Genomic DNA, 24,956 nt, shown 5'->3' on the forward strand with positions numbered 1-24,956 from the left:
GGCATAGCTTACTATACTTCATTCATGTTCATTCATGCAGCCCTATGGAAAAAAAAATGTTTCCACAATCCACACGCTATTTCTATGCAGTTTCACACGTATGCATAATCTTTGACATCATAATATTTAACATGCAAGTGTAGTGGTGCCTGGTTGCTGCGGGGGAAAATCAGCTTTGCGCCGGGTGCAAACTAGCAACGACACATGCGTCGGTGTAGAAAGTCAATTGCGCCGGGCGCAAGATAGGGCCCTTCTTCTGTTTGGCGCACATGGCTAATTTGCATACGCGCACAGGACTGTCGGACTGGCAGCATTACGGGGGCGCGATTACGGGCTGGCGGAGTTACATTTAAAAAACGCGTTCAAGTAAAAATAAATAAGAAAAGCGGAATCAATTTGTGGCTCGTTGGCCAATCTGTGGCGCAGCGCCACACATTGGGGGGGGGGGGAGCGATCAGGATTGTTATTGTTGTTGGATGTGTGGCGTGTGTGTAAGCAGGCAAAAGCGTGTGTCACACGGTGAACCCGTGAGAGTTACGGTGAACCCAGCTCTGCTTCAACTTTAAAAATAATAATAATCGTTCATACTCCGCGTACCACTAGAGAACGCTCGCGTACCACCAGTGGTACGCGTACCACCGTTTGAGAACCACTGCTATAGCCTATAGATATATAGCACCTGTGTAGTTTTTTCTTTCTTGTTATGGTACATCTGTGTGGCGTTGTGTAACAACCATTTGCAGAATTCACTGTAAAAAATAAAACTTCATCATGCTTCCACTGGTCGGCAGCAGAGGTCAATCGTCAGGTATACGGCCATAGGCCCATGTGTCTATACTCGGGGATTAATCATTTCTGATTTCTTGATTTCTTTTTTTTCCGAAAAGGTTCCTTTCGCACCCTTCTTTGGGTAAAAAAAAAAAAAAAAAGAAATCAGTATTATGTTGAAATGTTAAAACATTTTTAATTTCAGTTATGAAATGTCCTGGAAAGGGCGGGTCCTCTGTCCTCAGCAATTCTTCCTTGACAGCCTAAAAACACACCTCTGTGGGTCAGGTTTCCCCCTCATCTTTCACTAGGAGCCTGTTTCTCAAGCCAATGAAATGCACCTGTCATGGAAACTAGTCTGCCTACTGGCTGGCTGCCTCGCCTGCAGCCAACTATGCACTAACTTTCCTATCTTCCGGCTTATAAAGTCAACATCGCAGGCACGCTATGTTTTAAAGCATTCCCAGAGGCGTAAGGGGTCTGCAGCCCAACTAGTTGATTGGATCGTTTGGGAGGTAACATATTTGTCTAATTCAACTCTAACTTTTATTACTTTTAATGTGTTTCGCTTCATAGTTGACTTATGATGTCGCACATGTCAGGAGAGGGAAATCCACTCGCGGAGAGGAACTTACCTTTTAACAGGTGTAGTTATACGGAAACAAAGTGTTTTTGTGTTGATGTATAGGCATACATACGCTTTTTACATTTCTCCTTATGTGTCTAATGTGTGTTTTGGACTGACTGGCTTTGTGACTTAGACTATACGTATGCCTTAAAAGTCACAACACGGTTCTTTACTGGGCTGCACTAGCATGTATTCATTTTGAATTTGACCTTTTGGGTTTTCTTTTATTTCTGTATAGTTTTTGAGTCACATTGTCATTCACATTGCATATGTAAAGACGTTTTCTGAAGCTGATGAAACGTAGCTGTGCTACATTGGACTACCTGCAATTTTCTAATAACCTGTTTAATTTACAATTACCGTCGGGTTACAATTTCCTTTTGTTAATCCCCTGAAACGCGACTGTTCCTCTGCCGCCTGCTTAAAGTAGCCTGTTAGACTCGAGGATAATAAGACGGTAAAAGTCGGTATTTTTTACTGGATTTCTGTATAATTACTAAATGAGCTACTGCTTTCTCAAAGAAGCGTAGTGTAATTTCATGAATATATGACAGACTTGACATCGTCATTAACTGATGATTCAGTGGGCTCCACCCGTCTGTTTGTGTCTGAGGGTGGGAACCCTCCTGCGATGCAGAGGCGATCATGTGTTGGTCATGTTTTCGTGTCTACCATGGTCGGTTACCCTCTCACCCTTGAGGTCCCTGTGGGATTTCCAAGACAGATGACGGCCTGTCTTCTTAATCGAATGCAATGTTAAACTAACATTGACCAGTTTCTTCACGTTCAAACCCAATGGTAAAATGTTGCTTCACATGACATAGCCTACTAATGTGCCTTTTTTTGTTTACTCACATGTCATCTGGATTGTTTGACTCTTTTTGAACCTTGAACATTATAACAAGGCTAACTCTAGTTCCTTCAGTCCATGTATTGAATCATAATCTAATGTGGTTTATTTGATGTTATGCAAGGGTAGATATACTAATGGGCCTATTACATTCACTCATCTCTTTTTGTTTTAATGAACACTATCCAGCAGTGCCATCTGCGCTTCACCGCATGGAAGAGGAGGGGACGGTTGCGGTCCTCTACCAGCTATTGTCCTGGTATTGACCAGCTAGCAGTCTATTCAAGTAGCACAGCTCTGGTAGACCTGCCATAGTGAGTTGTTTACTATCCAAATGTCTTGAAACACCATTGATGGACACATTTTGGTACTCTGATGTTGGCATCGATGATGTTTGTGAAAAAGGTCAGCCTATTGTGATTGAATAACCACAAAATAAATGACTTGGGTTTCAGAATGTGTTTTCTTTTTTTCTGATCCAAGATCAACATTTACTCAGTTTCAAGGAAACGGTCCTGGAACCGGGCAGTTTTCCACGAAGGACCCATGAAGTAGTCAGCATGCCCGAGGTGGAAGAAATGATTAACCTGGCCTACCTCACGGAGGCCGAGCGGGAGCTGATCGTGGCGGTTCTGCACCGTGACGCCGAGCTGAGGAAGAATGAAGAGCAACGCATTCGGTGAGGGGAACCAGAAATCATCTAGCATGGGACCCACAATCATCTAGTATGGGAACCAGAAATCATCTAGTATGGGACCCACAATCATCTAGTATGGGAACCACAATCATCTACCATGGGACCCACAATCATCTACCATGGGACCCACAATCATCTAGTATGGGACCCACAATCATCTAGTATGGGAACCCACAATCATCTAGCATGGGACCCACAATCATCTAGTAGAGGAACCACAATCATCTAGTAGAGGAACCAAAATCATCTAGTAGAGGAACCAAAATCATCTGGTAGAGGAACCAAAATCCTAGAGCATGGGAACCAAAATCATCTGGTTTAGGTCCTCAATTATCTTTTATAGGAAAGAAAATCTTCTAGTATAGAAACAAAATCATTGAGTATAGGCCTGCAGATTATCTAGTACAGGAACCCAATTCATCTAGTAATTAAATAATTTTAAATTATTGTTAATTTGTCTTTTTCAGATAATACAATTCCACGTACCACCTGCAGTATGAAAAACACATCTAGTGTAGTCCCTTGAATTGTATAATGTACTGTCAAACCCTTCCTTTTGCTTTGAACTTAAAGCTTTTACTGAATTCTGCTATAGAGAAATCAAGACATTAAAAGCACGTCACTGAATCCCACTGCATTACGGACACTAACTAAAGGGAACGATGAGTAGTATCCAGCATACTTTATAATCAATGCTTTCATTTATGTGGCGGTTGTTTCATGAAACCAACTCTAAATAACATCATATTGGTTAACAAACATTATTGCCCAACAGCAATTTGGTGCTGATAAGGGTCTGTGTTTTAACCTTGTGCTAACTTATCACGATGAACAAATAGGTTTGATAGCGGCACTGCCGTAGCATGCAGCATAAACAACAACGACAGTCGTCCCTTTGACTTAAAGTCAAACTGAAATTCAGTTTCTGCTCTCCATCGCAGGAAGCTGAAGTCGGACCTGCAGGACACCAAGAGGAAGGGGGCCAAGCGTGGCAGTGGAAGGTACAGTCAGCGCAGCTGCGGTCGCTGCCAGCAGTCCTTTAGTAGGCTGTCTCTCGGCTCCAGCCAGTGCAGGGCATGTAAACACAATGTGTGCCCAAAATGCCGCTCACCGCGCGCCGACGGATCCTGCCTGTGCACTGTGTGTGCCAAAGAAGAGTAAGCAAGATTCCTTCCTTCACATTCCACCGCACTAACTCTCGCTCAGCTTACAAACCCTGCCGAATAACAATGCTGTGAATCAGCAATTGATGTTCCGATTCTGTTTCATTTGGCTACAGTGACTCCCAAGCATGAAATCTGCCTGATGCGGAAATTGTCTCCTAATCCGTCCATCTCTTGCTAAATTCTTTCAATTCAAATTCTTGCTGACTGCGTTGATGTGCTCCACATGGCATTCTGTTGGTTGGGCTGATGCTTTTGTATTTCTTCAGGGACCTGAAGAAATGCACAGGCGACTGGTTCTATGACCAGAGGGTGAACCGCTTCTCCACCATGCAGGGCCATGAACTAGTGAGGAGCTCTCTGAAGAGGCCACCAGCCAGTGAGTACTGGAACAGGAAGGCATGGGGAGCCCGGCCTTAGATGAGGAAATGGCAGGGCTTTTTCAAGATTGTTATCTTGTTTTTTGTGGAAACTGGAATGGAAAAACCCAAAAGAAATATACAGTATATCATAATACAATTGTGTCTTTAGTAACCAAACAAGAAGATAACCTAGATATGCAGTGACCTACGCCATTTCCTTAACACTGTTTGGGGCGAGTGCCGTCACACATTTTTCGCCAATCAGAAAAAAAGTTATTGGTTAACCTCACCCCCCCCCCCTGCCATAGTTGTATATACAGCCATTACCGTGGGGGGAACCAACATGTGTGCACGTCTTCCGTTTGTTAGTGAAGAAGCGCCAGACGGCCGGGGAGCTTCTATTGAGGACCACCTCAGAAGAAGCTCCACTGAAGACCCTCCCCCTCATCCCTGTCCCACACCCGCGGCAGCCCCCCCGGCAGAAGCCTCCGCCGGCTGCCGACCGAGAAGAGTAAGACGTCGCCCCGCTTCCCGACACCCTACCGCACCCCATTGATTATCCGCTTCCGATCAGAATTGTGACTCCATACACAACCCCCCCGACTCTCTCCCCCGACACAGCCCACCTGTGTGTGCCCCTCGGGACAGCACGCCGCCCGCTAGCGTGCCACAGAGCCGGGACGCCGATTCCGCCGACGGAGCCAGTCTGTCGAGCAGGAAGGCCGGGGCGCTGTCGGCTAGCACAACCCCAGAACCGACGAGGTGACGGGGACCACGCGACGTGCCTCCCGAAACCGCCGCGCCCGGTCTGCGTGCCAAACGTGACGCTAACTGGATGTTTGTGGTGCTCCTCCGTCTCACAGGAGAACCAAGGCCAAGTCCAGTTCAGCCGGGTCCAGTGTCTCCAGTGGGAATGTGTCGGCCAAGGCGGACAGCTTCAGCAGTCACGGCTCTTTGTCTGACGCAGCTGCGCGAGATTCTGCCACTGGTTCCTTGGATACGGTCTGTTTCCTGGGCCTCGGGGGGAGGGGGGGGGGGTGGGGGGAACAATTGATGATCTTGAAACATTGTCTCATACTGGAGCACCGGTCGCTGATACACTTACCAATATACAAGTATAGTATACTATACAAGTCCAATATGGGTCCTACTCCCTTGGAGACCACTAGTAGTTACTGGCAGTGTAGGTGAACCCCACTGTGCGATCCCAGACAATACCTTGAGGTTTAAGCAGTTCATAAGATCTCTATGCTTTATTTATGTATATATCCCCCCCCACCCCCCCCCCCCCATACATCTCTAAGGCCTCAGAGGAGAAGCAGGCCGGTCAGAGCCCCGACACCTCAGAGGGCGAGGGCATGTTTAAGAAGAGCATACGGCGAAGAAACGCTCCTGGTAAGAACGTTTTGTAAGTGGAGAGACTAATGCAAAGTACTCCGGTCCAACGGCGTGCGTGTGTGTGTGTGTGTGTGTGTGTGTGTGTGTGTGTGTGTGTGTGTGTGTGTGTGTGTGTGTGTGTGTGTGTGTGTGTGTGTGTGTGTGTGTGTGTGTGTGTGTGTGTGTGTGTGTGTGTGTGTGTGTGTGTGTTACAGTGCATGCCTCCGCCCTGGACCTCCGTGAGGAAGTGCATTCAGTCATGGGCCACAGGAGCCGTTCTGTCCCAGGTCTCGACATACAGGTGACCCATTCCCCCTTTTCCCCGTGACGCTCGCTTTTACGTTTTCGAGGGAACTCGACCCGGGTTTTAACAAACCACTCGATGTCGATGCTACAGGATGAGGAAGACGAGGACATCGACAGCTTGGTCATCCTGCACAAAAAGGCCGTTTCCTCCAGTCGCCGCAGCTCATCGGTGCGTTTCCTCAACATCGCTTAGTATCACACGACCAAAGGACTTGAACACTCTCGCAAAACCCCCTGATTTGGGCTTGCTGACGATGCACACGTTACAAGCGTTTACCGTTAATCTTTCAGCAGCATTTACAGCTAAAATGTCTGATACATTAAGATAGCATTGAGTTAAACCTGTACTAGAGTGTTGACACACAGTAGTGTGTCGTAACCAATACAGACTTGCTACACCCACACAAGCATACCATCAAAATTGACTTTAAACATTAGGCAGAATATTGATTCTGGTCTTGTTACAAGCAGTTTACCGTTCATCTTCCAGGGCACGCTGGGAAGCACCATGAGCATTTACAGCGACACGGGGGACTACGACTTGGTGGACGTGAGCGGGGAGATTGTGTATACGGTCAGCTACGACGAACACACGCAGAGCCTGATCGTCTTCATCAAGGAGTGCCACGACCTGGCCTACGGTGACGCGGCCCGGAGCCAATGCAACCCGTAAATGAGAGGGAGGGAGGGTGGGAGGGAGGGGTGTGGGGGTGGGGTGGGGGGAGGGTTATGGTAACACACCTGTGCGGAGCCCTGGCTTGACCGGAGATAAAGTCAATCCAAGGTCAAAGCGATTAACCTGAAGGTGATACAATTGACCTTTTGCTCATTGAGCTGCCGTTTATACGTAGGGCTGTACAGTCATTAAGGAGTAGGAACGGGTTAGGCATCTGGCTTAAGGATGCCTATAGGTAGACTGCAGCCATTGGGATATGAACCCAGAACCTTTTGGCTAGGTGTCAAATACCCCAACCCAACTAGACTATCATTTGCAACATTGTCGTTTTCTCTGAATAGTAGGGAAACCTAAATTGCTAGCTTCCCTTATCTTATCTTTCCTCTTGACCCAGGCCATATAAAACCAATGCAGTATACTAAATATAGATGGCATGCGCTACTGTCACACACTCCTATGCATTCAGACAGACTTTGGCCTGTTGATGATTCGCCTCTGCAGCCGTAGCTGTACGTGCAGAGCAAACACAGTAACTAGCTACGGATGTGAACATCAAATATAAATCTTTGTTTACCTCAAACCACACTCTCCGTGTGCAAGGATCACCACGATCTTAGATAACATGGCTTCCAATGTTTACAAAGCTTTGCAATAAAAATAACGTGCGTGTCTCGCCATTATATCTGGTTAACGAAATGGTACATTTTTACAGCAGTATTTGCTCAGGATGACTGACAATTTGAAAATGAATCAACTTTTTTTTCCTGTGTCTCTCAGGTATGTCAAGTGTTATCTTCTACCCGAAAAGTCTCGCCAGAGCAAAAGGAAAACCGTCATCAAGCGAAATACCAACAATCCGGTCTACAATGAGACGCTTAAGGTGTGTACTTTTTAGATGGCTGTCTTGATTAGCATAGAAAAGCTGACTGGAAGACGGATGTATATCATTGACTGTATTTGTCTCTGAAGTAAATGAGTTTTGACTTTTGATTCGTTAAAACATATTATTACATAGGATGATATTGGGAAATTTAAAAGAATAATCGTATTGCTTACTTGTCTTTCTGCTAAGTACTGTGCTAAAATGTATGATACATTAAGATAGCATTGAGTTAAACCTGTACTAGAGTGTTGACACACAGTAGTCAACACTAGGATGTCGGCATTTCACACCAGTTGAGTGGGCGTGTTGATGACGCATCGGTCTACGTTTGCATGTCATTGAGTGGCACCCGCACCCTAATCTATGCTAATTATTACTAAATGCTAATTACCTTATATGTGAATGAGCAGTAGCTGCTCATTCACATATAAGGTAATTAGCATTTCCGCCAGAGAAAATACTACCTCAGGGGTCCAATGTCAGGATATGTCATTCACATATACGGGCACGTCGGTAGAATAGACGGAGAATAGATGGTTGTACGTCCATGTGTGAAAGCAGTGTCGGCGTCATACCCAATACAGACTTGCTACACCCACACAAGCATACCATCAATGTTGACTTTAAACATTAGGCAAAATATTGATTCTGGTCTTTTTATTTGTCCATTTAAATCATGTTGCACAGGCCTACATATTGTTTCAACATTTGAATGTAGTCATAATTTTTGGTTATTAATAATTGGTAATCTTGAGTGGATTGGATCTTAAACAGTTTTGGATTGGATCTAAACATTTTGCGTACTCCAAACATAAATGTAGGATTGAATTTAAGGATCTTTTTTCCAGCACTGGACGTTCCACCCCTACGTCCTTAACCTCTCCCTCTTCCCTCCATATCCCCTATATCTCTCATCCTATGCCCCTTCCCTCTCCGCCAGTACTCCATCAGTCGCCAGCAGCTGACGAACCAAACCCTGGCCATCGCCGTCTGGCACAACGGCCGCCTGAGCCGAAACGCCTTCCTGGGCGAGGTGATGATCACCCTGGACGTACGTGACCTGGACTCTCCCCAGGAAGAATGCGTTGTCCTCATGGCCAAGGTATGGCACCACCGTCCCAACACCCAGATGGTGGACGGGAGTTCATTTTTTGCGGGTCAAGAATATTTCAGACTTCAGGCTTTGTGGTTTCTCTCCCAAAGGCCAAAATGTTCTGGCTGCGTTTGAACACTTATGTCTACAGCTTACACTCAGGCATGGTTACGCGACTAAGGGTTTCTTATTTGAGTTTCTTGTCTTTAAACTCTACTCCGCCCTTTTTCAGGCGGTGTCTTGTCGACAAGCGGGCTGATCTTAAACCATGTCAATATTGATAGATAGAGATAATTGATGTGGCATGTTGTGTGGGCGTGTGTGTGTGTATTCTGTGGTTTATTTTATTCAGACAGCCTCTCCCGAGCTAGCCTCTGCCTTTGCACAGTACAAGGGGGAGTTGGTTGTCTCCTTGAAGTATGTTACATCCAGAAAGCCTGCAAAAGCCGAGCGACTCCCAGGTAAGACTACATTATGCGTGGCGATATGATGTATAAAAGAAACAAAAACAAATTCTAAAGGTTTGTTTTTATGTTGAATTTCTCCACTTAGGCAAGAAAGCCCATGCAGTGGACGAAGGGGAACTCCATGTCCTAATCAAAGAGGCCAAGAGTTTGGTGGCAATGAAAGCTGGAGCTACCTCCGACTCCTTTGTGAAAGGGTGAGTGTCAAACTGAAAATAACGAGATTCATAAAGGAAGCAAGATAAAAAAACACGATGTGGGAATGTGTTGAATGTCCCTTGTGCTCGCTCACATTTCCCCTCACATTTCCCCTCACATTCTCAACACTCCCTTTTTGCCATTCCACACTCTCAGGCACCTGTTGCCCGCCAACGTCAAGTCGACCAAGAGGAAGACGCCGGTGGTGAAGAAGAACCTGAACCCTCACTTCGACCACACGTTTGTGTACAAGGAGCTGAGCCTGGGGCAGCTGAGGGACATGTGTCTGGAGCTCACTGTCTGGGACAGGGAGTCCGTGGCCAGCAACGAGTTCATGGGAGGCGTGCGCCTGAGCACGGGCGTAGGTACGCGAGTGCCAGGGAACTGCTCTACCGCCTTAAGCGTGTTCCCCTTTCGCATGGTTTATGGTCCCTGTTTGTTTTTGGAAACTCCTTCCGCAAATACACTCTGAACTGTAGCCAGCTAAAGCTTTGTTGCAAATGCATAGGCCTTTAAAGCGCACGTTTCAGTCCTGACTGTTGAATTAAACATTTTGTATAGGAATGTTGAATTGTAGGTTATTCGCTGCTGCTGTCCTGATTTACAAAAGGGACATATGGACAGCTTTTGATATATATACTCATTTTGTATTGTTCGTCTTTTCCACTGCCAGGCAATCCAACAGTTGGGAAGGACGGAGTAGGAATGGACTCGGTGGGTGAGGAGGTGAGTGTGTGGGAGAAGATGATGCAGTACCCTGACTCCTGGGCAGAGGGCACTCTTCCTCTGCGCTCCACCATGGGTAAAACCCCCAAAAAAGGGCTCCAAACTTTGTTCTCGCACTGAGAGGAAAGGGACCGTTTTCAAATGGATCATCTCGAGACCAATTCCCTGTGATCATAAAGCTAACAACACCATCTAGAGTGTCTCCTGAACACAACTATGCATCACCTCACTCTCATTGAATTACAAATATTTACACAGCTCCGCATGCTCCACCTATATTTTTGGCACTGCTCAGTGACCTAGCCAATAGGTGTGAGCATATTCAGATTATACGCATCATAACTGTATACCCACCTTTGGATGATTTTGTTTTTAATCTGGAACAATGTATTGATCCATCCCTATTTATGACACAGTGATACTAGTTTATGTATGTACCTCCATGTAAAATAAATATATATTTTTAATGGCTGTGTAAAGTCTTAATGTTATCCCTGGACCTAATATGTAAATGTTTTGAAGTATAGCACAATAAAGTTGAAATACAATAAAACTGCTAGGATAGATTCCAATTATGGGTGATATTTTATTTATTTTGAAATGTAATTTAAAGGTTTGTCTGCATTGCCTGGCACTCAAATAAATATAAAGAATCTGTGATCATGATTTCACATGGGTAACATGGTTACATTCTACCTTAACCACATTATATTCTGTAATCTAACAACATTTTCTTTCCTCCGTCTCTGGTCTCAGTCCGCTAGTTTTGATCAGTTTATCGTCACGACAACCAGAGGGGCCGCCCTATCGGGTTAGACACAGAAGTCTCGGTACAGTTCCAGCCTATCCCGTTCGTCCTCGTCCAGCAGGAAGTCATCGATATAGGAGAAGAGTTCGTCCGAGGACATGGGGCTGACGAACCTCTCGCGGTCCACCCCGTTTTTGTCCAGAATCAGCATACTGAAGTAGGACCGGGAGATCCTGAAGGCTTGTCTGCACGGGAATGACACCAAAATAAGAGTCCCTTAGCTCTAGAGAACTGTTCATTACACACACACACACACACACACACACCAAACCCATTCGGTATACACAGTTCGGCCTGTGCCTTCAGATGCATTCAGCTTTGACTCTTGTCTGGTCTCAAATGAGCCACAGCACATCAAGGTCTGTTATCTTCATTCATGATTATGCGCTATAAAAATGTGTTTTGCGTTTAATAGCGTTTGAGCATACGACTCACAAGACACTGCAATGTTGATTTACGGATGAAACCAAGGCTTTTCCACTGGGTTTGAAAATCGACATGCGCTGAATGTGGATATGGACTTGCTGTAGTATCATAGGATCGGCCATGTGACATGGAGCCTCAAGGCAGGGGCCTGGTTACCTGAGGCCCTCAATGACTTCTGTATGAAGTGGTTTTGCTTTAATCCGGCCACGCTCGCGAGGGGCCGAACCCAGGAGCTCGATCACGGTCACATGACGCAGGTCCAAGCCACAGCGGGATTTCTGAAAGTGAATTGCAAAGATAAACAGAGTACCGCAGCTCTGCGTGGGTCTGACAAAACTAGGAATATTTAATATTGAACTGCGACCGTATCCGATGAGATATCTGCGCACTACTCCTCACCTGTATCATGAGGTTCTGCAGCCGGTATTCTTGGTTCGTCAAACTAGGTGTGGAGATAATCAGCAACCTCCTCTTTTCATAGAATTGATCCAAGAGAGCAGAGACTGTCTTTACATTCGACTTGAACTCGATCTCTATGGAATATAATACACTAGTTAGCATATTCATTCAATGTACAGACACTAACACTAAAGGTGTGTGTGTGTGTGTGTGTGTGTGTGTTACTCCTATAGATATTATTGTCCATCAATTCATATCAGGACTTTGCAATATGGAAAACTATGCAAAAGTGTTACACCAAATACCGTCCAAACATTCCAACTAATGGTCTGATTTATATTGAAATATAGTCATTTAACATAGAATATCAGATTGAAACTTTTTAAATTAATCTTTGCTCTTATTTTATCACAAAGAGCAAATATTCTAATCCTATTCCATTGAGAATACAAAACAATATCCCCGGCATTTCTATACCACTGAAAGACGATAGATAGTAACGCTGAATTGCTGCCCGACCCCTACCCCCCCCCCACCCTGATGCAGAACGCGTGTTTCATCCACGCCTTGGGGCAGTCCGACACTCACGTTTACACTCTGCAGGGGCTCCGCTCCAGCTGTTGTTAAACTGGCACACACGGCTCGACGTCCCTGTCCTCTCATAGCCTCCATCGCAGTGGTACTCACACACCGCCCCGTAGTTATTGTTGTCCGAGGAGCAGGACAGGTAACTATGCAGGGGTGGCTTTAGGACCTCACATCTTCTGACTGAGCAGGAGCATAGGGGAGGGGGGGGGAGTTCAGATTTTAACTAATACAGCAATAAAGGGTTAACCACATTAATGATTTTTACATGCACACATCACTTTAAATTGCAAATATATGAACAGGTTGTAATTTCACCTGAAACATGAGACCTTCCTTGACTCTCGTTTGTTTTCTGTTATATTTGACCTTGGATGTTTTTGTTAATGAAAAATGAAGGAAGTGAGTCTAAATCAGGATCATGTCAAAACTAAACTTTATGATTGTTTGTCTCAACCACGGAGCTCGGGGCAGGCTGCAGCTAATTTAACGGCCAAAGGGGGCAGTAATGAGAAGGGACTGATATTTCTCAATTTTATTATATTTATTTCCCTCTATCAGATTATATGTTGATGAATCCAGGCAAATTCAAATTAAGAGCAATAAATACGATAATTTTATGTAAAGTAAGTAACTGCCTTACCCACAACTCGAACGATAAACTTGCACCCGGCCCTGTTCCTTGCTTGATCGTACACTTTATACCGGACAAGGGTGCCCCCTTCTTTAAAGGCTGTGTTGGGCTCTTGGCCGACCAATGTCACCCTGCAGAGAGAAACAATGGCACACACAAACAATGGAACTTTCTATTCAAAGAGCAGACCGGAAGCTAAAAGAACAAAGTGTTGACATACTCAAGTGCTTTATCAGCCGTGTCCGTGGCAACGGGGGGGTCCCAGGCAACCTTGGCAGTGAGTGCTCCCGGGTCGGCGAACTTGGCTCTGGACAAAGGACACCTGATCTTTGGGGGATCATCATCTGAAGAAAGAAATCAACTAAACAGAGTAAACAACCGTGCAATACCACAGGGGAGAGAGAGAGAGAGAGAAATGATTGACCTTTTCCATGGGCATGAGTTAATTACCAAGGATTTATTTTCGTTTGAAGAGGACTGTGCAGTCAAAGATAATCTGTGGTGTTGGAGGCAGTCCAAAGACGGAGAGGAAGGAAGCATATGAAGGGTTGGGGTGGAGATGAGTGTGTTTGCTGTGTGGGTAGAGACAGGATGTTGGGGGAGCTTGGCAACACATGGATCCCTAAAGACCATCTTATTGCAGAGAAAGATTTAATTTAAGTATGTTTCATTACGTGGGAATTAAGACTTGCTCTAAGAAAAACACTTTAGAAATCCCAGAGAAAGTCAACTGAATAAACTCGACGCGTACCTGTACACACGGGTTCAATGTTGCTCCAAGACCCGTCTGGCTGGCAGGTGCGCGAGTGCTGTCCAATGATACGGTAGCCCACTGCGCAGGTGTAGTCACACCTGGAGTCCACCACGAAACCGTGTGTGCAAGTGTACCTGCCGTGCGGGTTCAGGTGCAGCACATTGCAGCGTTTCTCTACAGAAGACACACACAAGGGAGGGGGCAGGTACTCTTGTGATTGATTACACACTTTAACCTATTTGATGCACAAATAGGTTTTATTCTTCACATAAACATTAAAGACAGCTGTCATACCGTTAAAAAAACAATAACATTGTTCACTTCAATTTTGATTTAAAAAAATGTAATTCCTCCTATGGTTAGCATCCTGTGGTTAGCATCATTCCTATAAGAGTCATCAGAATCTCAAGGAAGTCCGGTGCATTTTATTTGTGTAGCCATAAATCAGTTACAGTCTCAAAGGATTTCAAAGACCCACTGAGTAATCCAACTGACTAAGCCCTCTGAAGGTAGGATACACTCAACAAATACAGTGGCGATAAATAAACCTGGAGAAGGAACAAAGAAGAGGCATCCTTCCTTCCAGCCTGGGATGTTTAGAACCAAGTGCAGTAGTTGTAGCGTGAAAATCCAGACCCACATCTAGAAAGCTGTAGGGTCTAGCAACGAGTAATGAAAATGGCCCAACTCGAGGGGCAGCACCAAGCATGCATTTGAAAATATCACTGCACCCAATTGGATAACACTACGACCAATCAAAAGAATACAAGGGGTGACGTATCCAGACCAGCGGATCTAACCAATAGATAAGACTCTTGGCGTATCCGGTCGGTAAAACAGCAACGCTTTTGGCCCGCCTATATCAGATACACCAATGTGATTGGTTAATGTTCGGATCCAGGGGATTCGGGGAGTAAGTATATTGCTCGTTCCCAGAGTGACTTGCTGAGCAAATTCAAATTGTGCTCTCGCGAGAACTCTGAATTTCCAGGGTACAATAGGTGCTGAATGGCCCTCTAATGGCACCGTAAGACAAAGAAGAAAGGAGGATTGGGGACGTACGTCTGCAGTAGGCTGTGCCGGACCAGCGGCGGTTGGCCAGGCAGAGAACCGAGGACTTGCCCATGAGCTTGTAGCCGCGGTCGCAGGTCATCTCGCAGCGGGTGCCCAGCGTGCTTCGGTAGCTTCTTCCCCGAGGGGAGACGCAGCTCAGCTCCCCGTTGGCCAGGCTCGGAGAATGACACCAGTTTGGATCTGAGGCCACAAAACACATTGAGTGTCTGAGACGCTGAAGAAAGAAGGTTGAACACACAATGATGAAAAATGTGTGTGTGTGTGTGTGTGTGTGTGTGTGTGTGTGTGTGTGTGTGTGTGTGTGTGTGTGTGTGTGTGTGTGTGCGCTTACACACCGTTGTAGTCCAGTCTCGGGCCTTCTTCAATTGGTTCTTCCTCTGACACCAGCTCATAGTTGCTGTACATTTCCTCCGTTCCAGCTGACACTATAATGGCACACCATCAAGCTTATGTTCAGTTTAATTACTCTCAGTTCAAAAGGCTCAAAAGTGTTTCCCCTCCAGCTCCATGCTGCTTTGCACTGATCGTTTGCGTGTGTTGTTTCTGTTTGGAGCAGCTCAGTAACATTCCACTCCTGAGTCACCTGGACTTGCGATCAGTAAAGCAGACAGTAAGCCCGCAAAAACTCCCTGGGGGCTGAAAAATCGAATGCAAAATTATGGATGTCTTAAGAGAGGCCAAAATGTCTCAAAGTTGGCTTTTTCAGTCATGTGTTGAGTGCAGACTGAAAAGACACAAGAACATTAAAACCAGTTGGATAAAGTTTAAAAAAAAAAAAAAAAAAAAAAGTTCCATTAAAGTTTATTAAAGCAATCTTTTTTTGGCACTTTCAATGCTGATTCATGCAGATCCTATGATCTTTTGTGTCATAAATGTGATCCTTTTTCACCCATGTAATGTGAATTACTTTTCTAACCATAAGTTAGAGCAAAAACAAATACAAATTTGCTCAGACTATAAAAACATGTTGAAACTGCTGCCCTCCTGCTGTGTTGGCTGAACTATGCCCACGTAAGCAGGATCTTTCCGGATGTGAATACAACTTTCCATACAGTAAGACTTTCGCTTGCCATTTGTGGCTAATGCTCATAGTCACTCTCTGTCTCACTGGGATAATAAACTATGTTTAGAAGACAGGGGAATATTCCCACCCCCCATCTTCACAAAGCAAGCATCACATTAACGTGATGCTTGCTTTGACTCAACCTCTTTCATCTGGCACAAGGACAGCATCTAGGAGCCCGAGTACATTATTGCATTTTTCTGGAGTTGCTCATATGGAACCTGGAACACATTTTAGTCTACGGTAGTTTGGCTGCTTTTCCACTTTTCAGCAATTTCACAGGGTGAAATGTTCCATTCAGTGAAAGCTTCTTCTCATTTTCCCCACAAATACTTTAACAGAAAAGGAGTTCCAGAGGAGAGGAGTGAACACAACTTGTTACCAATATACATGATGGTCTGAACATATTCGGCAAGCCATGTTTAATGTGGTTCTACAACTGAGTTATAAGACTATAATGCAAAAAAAAAATGTGTGTGTGTGTGGGGGGGGGGGGGGGGGGGAGATAGCTTTGCCGCAGGAGGCATTGGAGACTCAGTAATAGGCTGGAAGTGCCACTGTAATTACAAAAACATCTTCTGACACAGGAAAGACACCTGAATACACACACACAAACAGGAGGCCATAGAGTAAGCTGTGGTCTATCTGGTATTGTTTGTTTGAGCCTATGGTCAGAGAGTTGTGAAGTGTCCTTGAGTGATGAGATGGATGATCATCATAACAGGAACCCAGCCCATCTGTGTTTAATTAAGCGTTATTGTTTGTGGAGATGCAACTGTTTCTGATTCACAGAGAACTATCTGGTATCTAGCCCGCTCCCAGCAAGCCTTTTTACAAACAAAACAAAAATAATCTATTCATGCAGTCAAGTATCACCTTTAGAGAAAATAGTTTAAATGGTAGGTTACACCAAAAGAGAAGAAACAAAGCATTTCTTAAGAAAGTACATATTTCTTCAAAAAATCGAGGTCCGATTTTCTTAGCTGCTTTGTTCGGATCCATAACTACTCACCTGTGACGTAGAAAATCAATATTACAACGACGCCGTGTAATGTAAGTGCCATGGTGAAACTTGGTCGTCCCAAGTAAAAGTTAGTTGGATCTCCGGGGATAAATCCCTAGCATGTCATTCGGCCGTTCCCTTTAAATACAATCTAGTGGGGAATACCAAAGGACCCAGCAAGCAGCGTGTTCCGAGTTTCCCCCAACTATCCCACTCATCTTACAAAATATAGAAACTGCCACTAGGTGGCACTTTATTACTTCTTGGTCAATACCTCCCAGACGGCGCCCGAACCAGTTCCCAGACTCAGATGGAGGAATCACAGCTGGAGCTAGTGACGCGTGTTTTTTTTCTGAAATCCTGAGTGTGTAAACCTATATTTTACAAGCCACCTTAAAAATGTATTAATCGTCGACACACACACACACACACTCACTCACTCACTCACTCACTCACTCACTCACTCACTCACTCACTCACTCACTCACTCACTCACTCACTCACTCACTCTCTCTCTCTCTCTCTCTCTCTCTCTCTCTCTCTCTCTCTCTCTCTCTCTCTCTCTCTCTCTCTCTCTCTCTCTCTCTCTCTCTCTCTCTCTCTCACACACACACACACACACACACACACAGATGCATGCATAAACACAAGCTACGCTAAACAAACGGGGACTTCACATCCATAATTAATCGTTACGGTTGTTGATTTGTTTTGAAACACTGATCGGCGCTCTAGAACCATCCTAGGGACTCTCCCCACTCCCTCAGGAAAGTGAAATGTGGGTTAGTGACGACACTTCCCCCACTCCTAGGATTCATCCTGCAAGTTTTTTTCCCCAATAGGACGGAGCAAAGTTTTCTCTTGTCTTCCACGTATCGGGAAAAGAGCCAACATGTCCCCACCGTCGAGACGGCTTCAGACAAAGCCCGTGATTACCTGCCTCAAGACCTTCCTTATTTCCTACAGTCTTATATTCTGGGTGAGTTTGTGTGGATATATATAACCGCAGGTCATATACGCTAAGGTAACAATGGGCTAAAGCGACGATGTCCACGTAGCATGGATCCTTCTACAGCCCGCATATATCAGGATATCAGGATTTTTCACCCATACGAAGGGGTCGATTGGAAAGGCTTTTGTCATGAGAGATTGAAATCGCAACTTCTTTGTTGTTGAGAAGCGCTTGTTTGAAGTTCACAAACGCAACAACATACGGTGCAGGACCGTCTAGCCACTCGGCGACGCAAATAGTTGCACTTTCAATTCCACGAATACTTTTTCTAAAACGTACAACGTTTGACATTGAATGCGTGCAAGACAAATAACCACTGATCAAACAACACTCAGATTTGGACTACAAGAACTAAATGTTGCCCATATTTTAGAAGCAGGAGTTTTAAACGCATGGATATTGTCTATGGTAACAACCCGTTGTTGTCCTATGTGGACATTAATCATAATGTCACTGGTCTAAGTGGGTCCAAAGTTCAGGTTTATTTGACAATTTATCGGTTGGGTGAGCTGATGACTATCGCAGCCTAATGCAGAGACGGAGAGGCTGGTGTGTTCAGTCTCTGCGGGTGTGCGGCCTAAAGTGGTAAAAGTGCAGGATGGACGTGTAAATCTCAGTATAGCGACTAAATATCTTAAGTTCAGATACAGCGAAGGTTACGTTGCCTCATGGCAGATGTTACTGTGTGTGTGTGTGTGTGTGTGTGTGTGTGTGTGTGTAAACGTTTTTCTTTAAAAGCCCTTTTGTATCTACTGAGAATTTGTGCTGACTTATCTGCTATTGCTTCCAGGCCACAGGCGTGATCTTGCTGGCCGTCGGCGTGTGGGGGAAAGTCAGCCTAGAAAACTACTTGGTGCTGGCTGCTGACCAGAGCACTAACGCTCCATATGTCCTCATCGGGACCGGAGCCTGCATTATTGTCTTTGGGTTGTTCGGTTGCTTTGCGACATGCCGAGGAAGCCCATGGATGCTCAAACTGGTCAGTGGTGTGCATGTTTCATAAGATATTATATCATATCCTTCAAGTGTCCTTTGAACGTCTCTTGCAGTGAACTAATCTTTCGGTGTTTGTGTTTCGTCAGTATGCCATGTTCCTGACCTTGGTGTTCTTGGCTGAGCTCGTGGCTGGAATCTCAGGCTTCATCTTTAGACACGAGGTGAGAAATGGACTCCAACCCACATTGAGCATGACAATTAAAATGGCCACATTTCTTTTCAATTCACATGAATGTCATAATTTTTGCTTCCCCCAGCTCAAACACATACTGGACAAGGCCTTTACCACTGCTGTGACGCAGTACAACACCACAGACAGCCAGCACAACACCCTGGACACCATTCAGAGTACTGTAAGTAGTAAACACTGGCGCTGCTCTCAGCTGGTTCTAAAATCAGGTAAACCTAGGAACTCGGGTCTCCTCCTATGGGACGAACGCTAATGGTCCTTTTCCTCTCGGAGTTCTCTTTTATCTTTACTCAAGTTTCCATACAGGTAACACATTTCAATAAAGCCTAAATCTCTTGCACCCTGTTTTAATTTGGTCCAGTTTTTGGTCCACATCATTGCGGATGTCTTACTTGTTTTCTGTCTCCTGTCACTCCTTTCCCCGTGAAGTTGGGTTGCTGTGGCGTCAATACATTCATGGACTGGAACGGCACGGCCTACTTCAAAGAGAACGGCATTCCAAACAGCTGCTGTAAGATCAAGCCCTGCAGCCCGGAGAGCCTCAAAGATCTCAAACGGGCCGCGACAGAGGTGTACGAGCAGGTACGGTTTGAGTGTGGTCCCACTCCCACTCGGAAAGTCTGGTGCTCAGTTGGTGTTGGTGAACTTAAAGCGTGGATTGGATTTTGCGTGATGGAAGGTGTCGTTTTGTTGACACTAAGAGTGTTGATGTGCTTGGGTCTTGGCTGTGTGGTCTTGAATTGTGTTATATGTGCTGCATTGTCTTGATTTATCTAGGGCTGTTTCTCTGTGGTGTCCACTAAAATGGAAGCTAATCTGGGAATCATCGCCGGCGTCTCCTTTGGAATCGCATTCTTCCAGGTACAAAAGCGGACTCAAAAGATGACCTATTGCTGCCTTTGTCGGGTCTATTTTAGATGTGTAGCCCTTAATCACATTTACAGTCTCCAAAAGCACCCCAGGCCTCACTCTACACCCCCCCTACCCTAAAGTTAAGGACAGACTCTCTAATTATCAGGAGAGAGACATTGAGAAGGAACACAGAAACGGGTTCCCTCCTCCCAGAGAGGGTTAGGAGTTAGCAATCTGTGCCATAAAGGGGCAGATGTAATGGCAACAGAACAAGCAGTTTAATTAAAGGTGACATATTATACCACCAGGTGTGAGTGTGATTAGCCATTACAAGCCGTTTTGAAAATGTGCCTCTTCTGACATCACAAGTGGGCGTGTCCACCTAGATGTATGACGGATAGAGGAGCAACATCTGCTACAGTCTACTGGGTAGGCTGGTAGACTGATCTATCCAGGACACATCTAGGTGGACACGCCCACTTGTGATGTCAGAAGAGGCACATTTTCAAAACGGCTTGTAACGGCTAATCACACTCACATCTGGTGGTATAATATGTCACCTTTTAAAATGAAGATGAGCCCTGAGTCCATGTCCTTTGCTGTGTTCTGAGGGGCTCCGTGTGTGGGTCTACATGCTGAGTGTATGGTTTTATTCCCACAGCTCATTGGAATGTTCCTGGCCTGCTGCTTGTCCCGATACATCACCAACAACCAGTACGAGATGGTCTAGGAACGCAACACGGGTAAAATGCTATGGTGTATGCGGACGATTTATAGGCATGTTCATAAATGCTCAACTCAATTGTGTTTCACTGTGAGGCCTCATGTAAAGTGTGTAATGAAGTTTTGATAAAGCTGTATTCAACCCTATATCTAAGATACCTCCCTTATATTAATTGCATACTTCAGTGGAACACTTAATTGATGAAATTGCATGTCTCTATTTAAGGAGGCCTAATTTGTCTAATATTTAATTAGTCAAGTGTTCCATGAAATACCAAAGCCCAACTAACCATATCCTTCTCGCTCTCTGTCCCGCTCTCTCTGTGTTACAGATGTGCACCAGCAGGGGAAAAGACTTCAATGTTTTTCTCATAATTTTATTATTGTATGTTCACTTATATTGTTTTAGGGACAAAAGTAACACTTGCTGCTTATTTTATTTTACGTCACAGATGCCAACCAAGCAGAAGGGAACTGCTGTGAATTGATAAGGGATATTTGCTGCTTTTCTGAAAGGCTAAAAGAAAAAGGGAGCCAACTAATTTTGTAGTAAATATAATGTTTGATATAAGTTACCGTTTCATTCCATCGTACCCTGCCAATTGGTAAACATTTCAAATTTTCTCAACAATTGTGTTGATGTGCTGCCTACAATGTCTTGTTATTTTGCTATATTTAGTCTGTGATTATGCTATTAAAAAAACCTGATATACATTGAAGCAAAACCATCTAAATTTTTTAGTGATTTGTGAGTATTAATTTGTCATAAATAACGGCCTGTTAAGCCCTTTGACACTAACTCTGATTAAGGACTATAAAAAAGTTAAGTTAAATTGAAATGCTTGTACATAGGATATTAGTCAATTAAATTACTTGTTGGCTGCAGTTAAAAAAAAAAAAAAAAAAAGGATTTTACTGGTACGGAATTTAATGGGAGAGTGGTGTCAGGTCTGTTGAGACATGGCTCAAATATGAAGCAATATAATATTTCAATTTGATGCTGCTAAGCTTTTAGCAGTTTATTATCAGAGTTCCTTTAAAATTGACCTATTACGTTATAGCTGTATAGCAAGACCATGAATATAACAAATATGTGCTGTGCGATGCTGCATTGCATATGATGCATTTTGAGAGGTTTATTTATTACATTATTATTCACGTGAAAACGACGATATTTCTTTCCTACCTCTATTTCTAAACCATGCTGAATTTTAACAAAAATCCCAAAACAATCTCAGGCATGATTTCATTCTGAACACCAGGTGGCAGTACTGTACTGCACAAACAATTGCGTGCACAACTTGTGCGTCGTCTTTAGAAAGTAATGTGTTTTTTTGTTATTCTTTATTTCTTTATGGCAAAATAATTATAGTGACCACAAAAAAAGTCCACACGGCCTGAACTGGTCCTTTATAAGGAAGTGTATTATACGATGCATATAATTGCGGAAACGCCAATGGTAATGCCTTTGATGGACATTGCTAAAGTATTCTGCGATTGGATCGCTTGGTATCAGGCGCCCCAAGAGCCCGCCTTCGACCCAGTCCTGTCCAATAGGCTCGGTTACAGGGTGCAGAGATGGGGACTAGTTGTTCTAACCCGGCGTAGTCTCTATAAAAGCCCTTTTCCGCTCTCAGCTAGTCGGGGGAATTTTCACCTTTCTTCCCGGCAGGTGATGTGCAGAGGAGCTCGAGAAGTCCTCGAGTTGTATATGAACAAAGCACCACCATCACCATCAAGAAGTCACCTCCTCGGTCTACCTCCTAATTCAGGTCAGTTTATAAATACAGCCTATTCACAACAGCTCATCCTATTGTGTTGCACTCGTGTTAAACCTATGTTAACAAACGATATTAACTACTCGTTGCGTTTTTTTATGTGGTTGGAATAATTCCGATTTCTTCTAATCGTAAATATCGAACGTTACTAGTTGTTCAACCCCTCATAACTGCATCCAGTTATTCCGTTACCGCGACATACCGCGTCTAGATGTGAACGTCCTGTGCGACGCGCCCTGCAGCCTTGCTGCACTCGGTCTTGTGTCGGGTTACCTTATGATGGATGCACTGTACAAACAACATAGTTCTATTCTACCATATTGACTATCTGTTCTTGTCTACATGCACGCGTTGTGGTAGCGTCGGTGCAGCCCTAGGCCTACGATTCATGATGTTTTTTCTCGTCTGCTTTTTTTTGAATTAATCAGAAATTGGATCATAGCACCACGGGTAATTCGACGTTTCTTCATTGACGCCACCTGCCTCCTATTCTATCACCAAGCGAACTCGAAACACCCTTCAAGATGATGCAAATAATCAACGACCCGGCCAGCAACAAGCACTCCCTCATCAATATGATGAACCGTTTCATCGCGGCCGCCAACAACATGGATGAAACTATCATGGTGCCGAGCTTGTTGCGGGATATGCCGCTGGAGGAACGAGCCGAAGCTGCAGAGATCGAACCCAACAACAACCAGCACCTTCAGCAGAAGCCCTGCCCCAACAAGCAACGGGATATGTACGAGCACTACCTCCTCCTCAAGTCGATAAAGAACGACATGGAGTGGGGGCTCCTGAAGCGGGAGCTGAGCAGCGGGGCCAGCTTCCTCGAGATGGCCGTCAAACAGGAAGAGCAGAAACCGGTGACCGGGGATCTGCCCAACGGGGACAACAACTCGGACTTGGAGGAACAGTTCCACTTCCACCTCCGCGGACTGTTTGGTGTCCTGTCGAAGCTCACCGTGCAAGCGGACCACCTCACAAATCGCTACAAAAGAGAGATCGGGGGTGGGAATTTCATGAGATAGGTGCCGCTTAAGTTAAACCAGACTGCACACTTCGTTATGACAGGCTTGTTTTCAAAGAGAACGTGGCCGCCACCTCTACTAAAATAACTGCAATGGACAGCGATCTGACCAGGGCCTTTTATTTCCCATTCCTTTCAAAGTATGCTCCATGCTACCCCTTTCCCCAAAGTCAGCCAGCTCAACTAAACTTATTTTAAACACCTGCTGTACATTACCCTGAGCCTTTAGGATCTTTTTAAACAGGATTATTTGCATCGTCTTGAGGGTATAGGCACTTGGTTGTAATGCATAATCTACCCCTAGTCTTGCATTACAAGTTTGGCTGGGAATTGGGTCAACGGGGCACTGGATGGGACTGACCTGTAGGAGCATTTTGACTGCTGGCTATTCTGACATGCAAAAAAAAAAAGTGAGTTAAATTCTGGCCTTGAGGTCCTTGTCTGAAGATATCTATTTCAACATTTCCAACACCGTAATTGTAACATTATGTGCCTTGAATTTTTCTATGCTATATTCATGCCCTCTCCATTCGATTCCTATCTGGTCCCCCTTTTCAGAAATTGGTTTAACAGTTGTAACCGGTGTTGTTATGGTAACCACTCATTTGTTTTGTCCTTTTGAATATTTCATTTTTTTATAAATATATATATATATATCTATATTGCATTATTGCAGTCCAAATGAATAAAGAATTGGAAATAAACATCATTTTATTTGTGTACTTTGTTACAAAATGTGTCCTTATGTTATACCTCTAGAAGTACTAGCATGGCGTGACTCCCTCAGGCAGGCCTGAACATGAAGCTACATTCAACTGTTGCTTCATACCTTATGAGTAGTGTTCAACTGAGTGTAATCTGTCCGGGATCCCTTAGGTGTGCCCTAACCGGCAGGGCTTTTGCCAAGCTGGGAGCAATGGGGCTACGTGGTGAGGGTGGGCCTGTGAAGACCCTGACATTTCAAAGGGAACTTAATTCAGTATCTGCTTCAGGTCGTAATACATAATCTGGACTTTGTCAAGTTTTAAGTGCTTTTAACCAGGGCCTCTTGCAAAAACTAATTGCATGGCTTTTAAATTATATGGCACCATATTTTATTTTCCTCTTCTGGTAATTAACTACATTGTGGCCCACGTGCCAGGTATAAAGGTTAGGTAGCACCGTTGAATCAGGTTAGATATTTTAAAGTCAGACTATAAAAATTATTCTCAAAGGGTTACATTCAAATGCTTTTAAAACAATCATACATTAACTCACTAGATTACACCATACGTACAATATTGTTTTGTACAACATTGCGCTATGGGACACCGCTTGAATACGTTATCTTTAGCTAATGTGAGGTAATTTTCTCACTGACAAATTGATCCATCACTCTCAATACCCCGCCCCTTAGCAACAGTTCCACCAACGGTGGCCAATCCAGTTCTCTCTCTTG

At 44.5% G+C, this 24,956-nt stretch overlaps 4 protein-coding genes across 4 annotated transcripts; 3 read left to right on the forward strand and 1 right to left on the reverse strand.

Annotated features, from left to right (window-relative positions):
- The first annotated feature begins 1,232 nt into the window (after positions 1 to 1,232).
- Positions 1,233 to 10,658, forward strand: sytl4 (synaptotagmin-like 4). The gene is given in 19 exon segments (XM_084469570.1): positions 1,233 to 1,283; positions 2,436 to 2,560; positions 2,746 to 2,925; positions 3,885 to 4,100; positions 4,376 to 4,485; positions 4,838 to 4,979; positions 5,090 to 5,230; positions 5,332 to 5,470; positions 5,773 to 5,863; positions 6,061 to 6,146; positions 6,243 to 6,320; positions 6,642 to 6,820; positions 7,605 to 7,707; positions 8,651 to 8,812; positions 9,156 to 9,290; positions 9,293 to 9,302; positions 9,305 to 9,464; positions 9,622 to 9,830; positions 10,139 to 10,658. Coding segments are annotated over 17 exon segments (2,253 nt in total). The 5' UTR covers positions 1,233 to 1,283; positions 2,436 to 2,560; positions 2,746 to 2,806; the 3' UTR covers positions 10,312 to 10,658.
- A 100-nt stretch (positions 10,659 to 10,758) lies between these two features.
- Positions 10,759 to 17,082, reverse strand: srpx2 (sushi-repeat containing protein X-linked 2). The gene is made up of 10 exons (XM_084469571.1): positions 16,947 to 17,082; positions 15,207 to 15,296; positions 14,860 to 15,051; positions 13,795 to 13,971; positions 13,264 to 13,387; positions 13,053 to 13,174; positions 12,413 to 12,592; positions 11,825 to 11,958; positions 11,582 to 11,703; positions 10,759 to 11,184 (listed from the first exon to the last, which is right to left on the reverse strand). Exons 1-10 carry the CDS (start codon positions 16,996 to 16,998, stop codon positions 11,004 to 11,006), a joined length of 1,374 nt encoding a protein of 457 aa, XP_084325697.1. The 5' UTR covers positions 16,999 to 17,082; the 3' UTR covers positions 10,759 to 11,003.
- A 631-nt stretch (positions 17,083 to 17,713) lies between these two features.
- On the forward strand, positions 17,714 to 21,424 carry tspan6 (tetraspanin 6). Its single transcript, XM_084469990.1, has 8 exons — positions 17,714 to 17,916; positions 18,740 to 18,928; positions 19,032 to 19,106; positions 19,203 to 19,298; positions 19,565 to 19,717; positions 19,913 to 19,996; positions 20,649 to 20,730; positions 21,043 to 21,424. The coding sequence occupies exons 1-7, from the start codon at positions 17,830 to 17,832 to the stop codon at positions 20,715 to 20,717; spliced, it is 753 nt and encodes a 250-aa protein (XP_084326116.1). The 5' UTR covers positions 17,714 to 17,829; the 3' UTR covers positions 20,718 to 20,730; positions 21,043 to 21,424.
- Positions 21,425 to 22,321: 897 nt separating this feature from the next.
- Positions 22,322 to 24,227, forward strand: mid1ip1l (MID1 interacting protein 1, like). Its single transcript, XM_084469911.1, has 2 exons — positions 22,322 to 22,482; positions 22,917 to 24,227. Exon 2 carries the CDS (start codon positions 23,013 to 23,015, stop codon positions 23,517 to 23,519), a length of 507 nt encoding a protein of 168 aa, XP_084326037.1. The 5' UTR covers positions 22,322 to 22,482; positions 22,917 to 23,012; the 3' UTR covers positions 23,520 to 24,227.
- The last annotated feature ends 729 nt before the right edge of the window (positions 24,228 to 24,956 follow it).

The sequence above is a fragment of the Micromesistius poutassou genome (assembly GCF_964030765.1).
Source record: "Micromesistius poutassou genome assembly, chromosome: 6".
NCBI classification, from domain to species: Eukaryota; Metazoa; Chordata; class Actinopteri; order Gadiformes; family Gadidae; genus Micromesistius; species Micromesistius poutassou.

Coding starts and splice junctions, on each gene's coding strand:
- srpx2 (XM_084469571.1), bottom strand. CDS start 16,998: ATGGCACTTACATTACACGGCGTCGTTGTAATATTGATTTTCTACGTC. Junction 11,959..12,412: donor AGCCCCTGCAGAGTGTAAAC/GTGAGTGTCGGA, acceptor TATATTCCATAG/AGATCGAGTTCAAGTCGAAT. Junction 11,704..11,824: donor TGCAGAACCTCATGATACAG/GTGAGGAGTAGT, acceptor ATTCACTTTCAG/AAATCCCGCTGTGGCTTGGA.
- tspan6 (XM_084469990.1), top strand. CDS start 17,830: ATGTCCCCACCGTCGAGACGGCTTCAGACAAAGCCCGTGATTACCTGC. Junction 19,107..19,202: donor GCTTCATCTTTAGACACGAG/GTGAGAAATGGA, acceptor TGCTTCCCCCAG/CTCAAACACATACTGGACAA. Junction 19,718..19,912: donor CGACAGAGGTGTACGAGCAG/GTACGGTTTGAG, acceptor TGATTTATCTAG/GGCTGTTTCTCTGTGGTGTC.
- mid1ip1l (XM_084469911.1), top strand. CDS start 23,013: ATGATGCAAATAATCAACGACCCGGCCAGCAACAAGCACTCCCTCATC.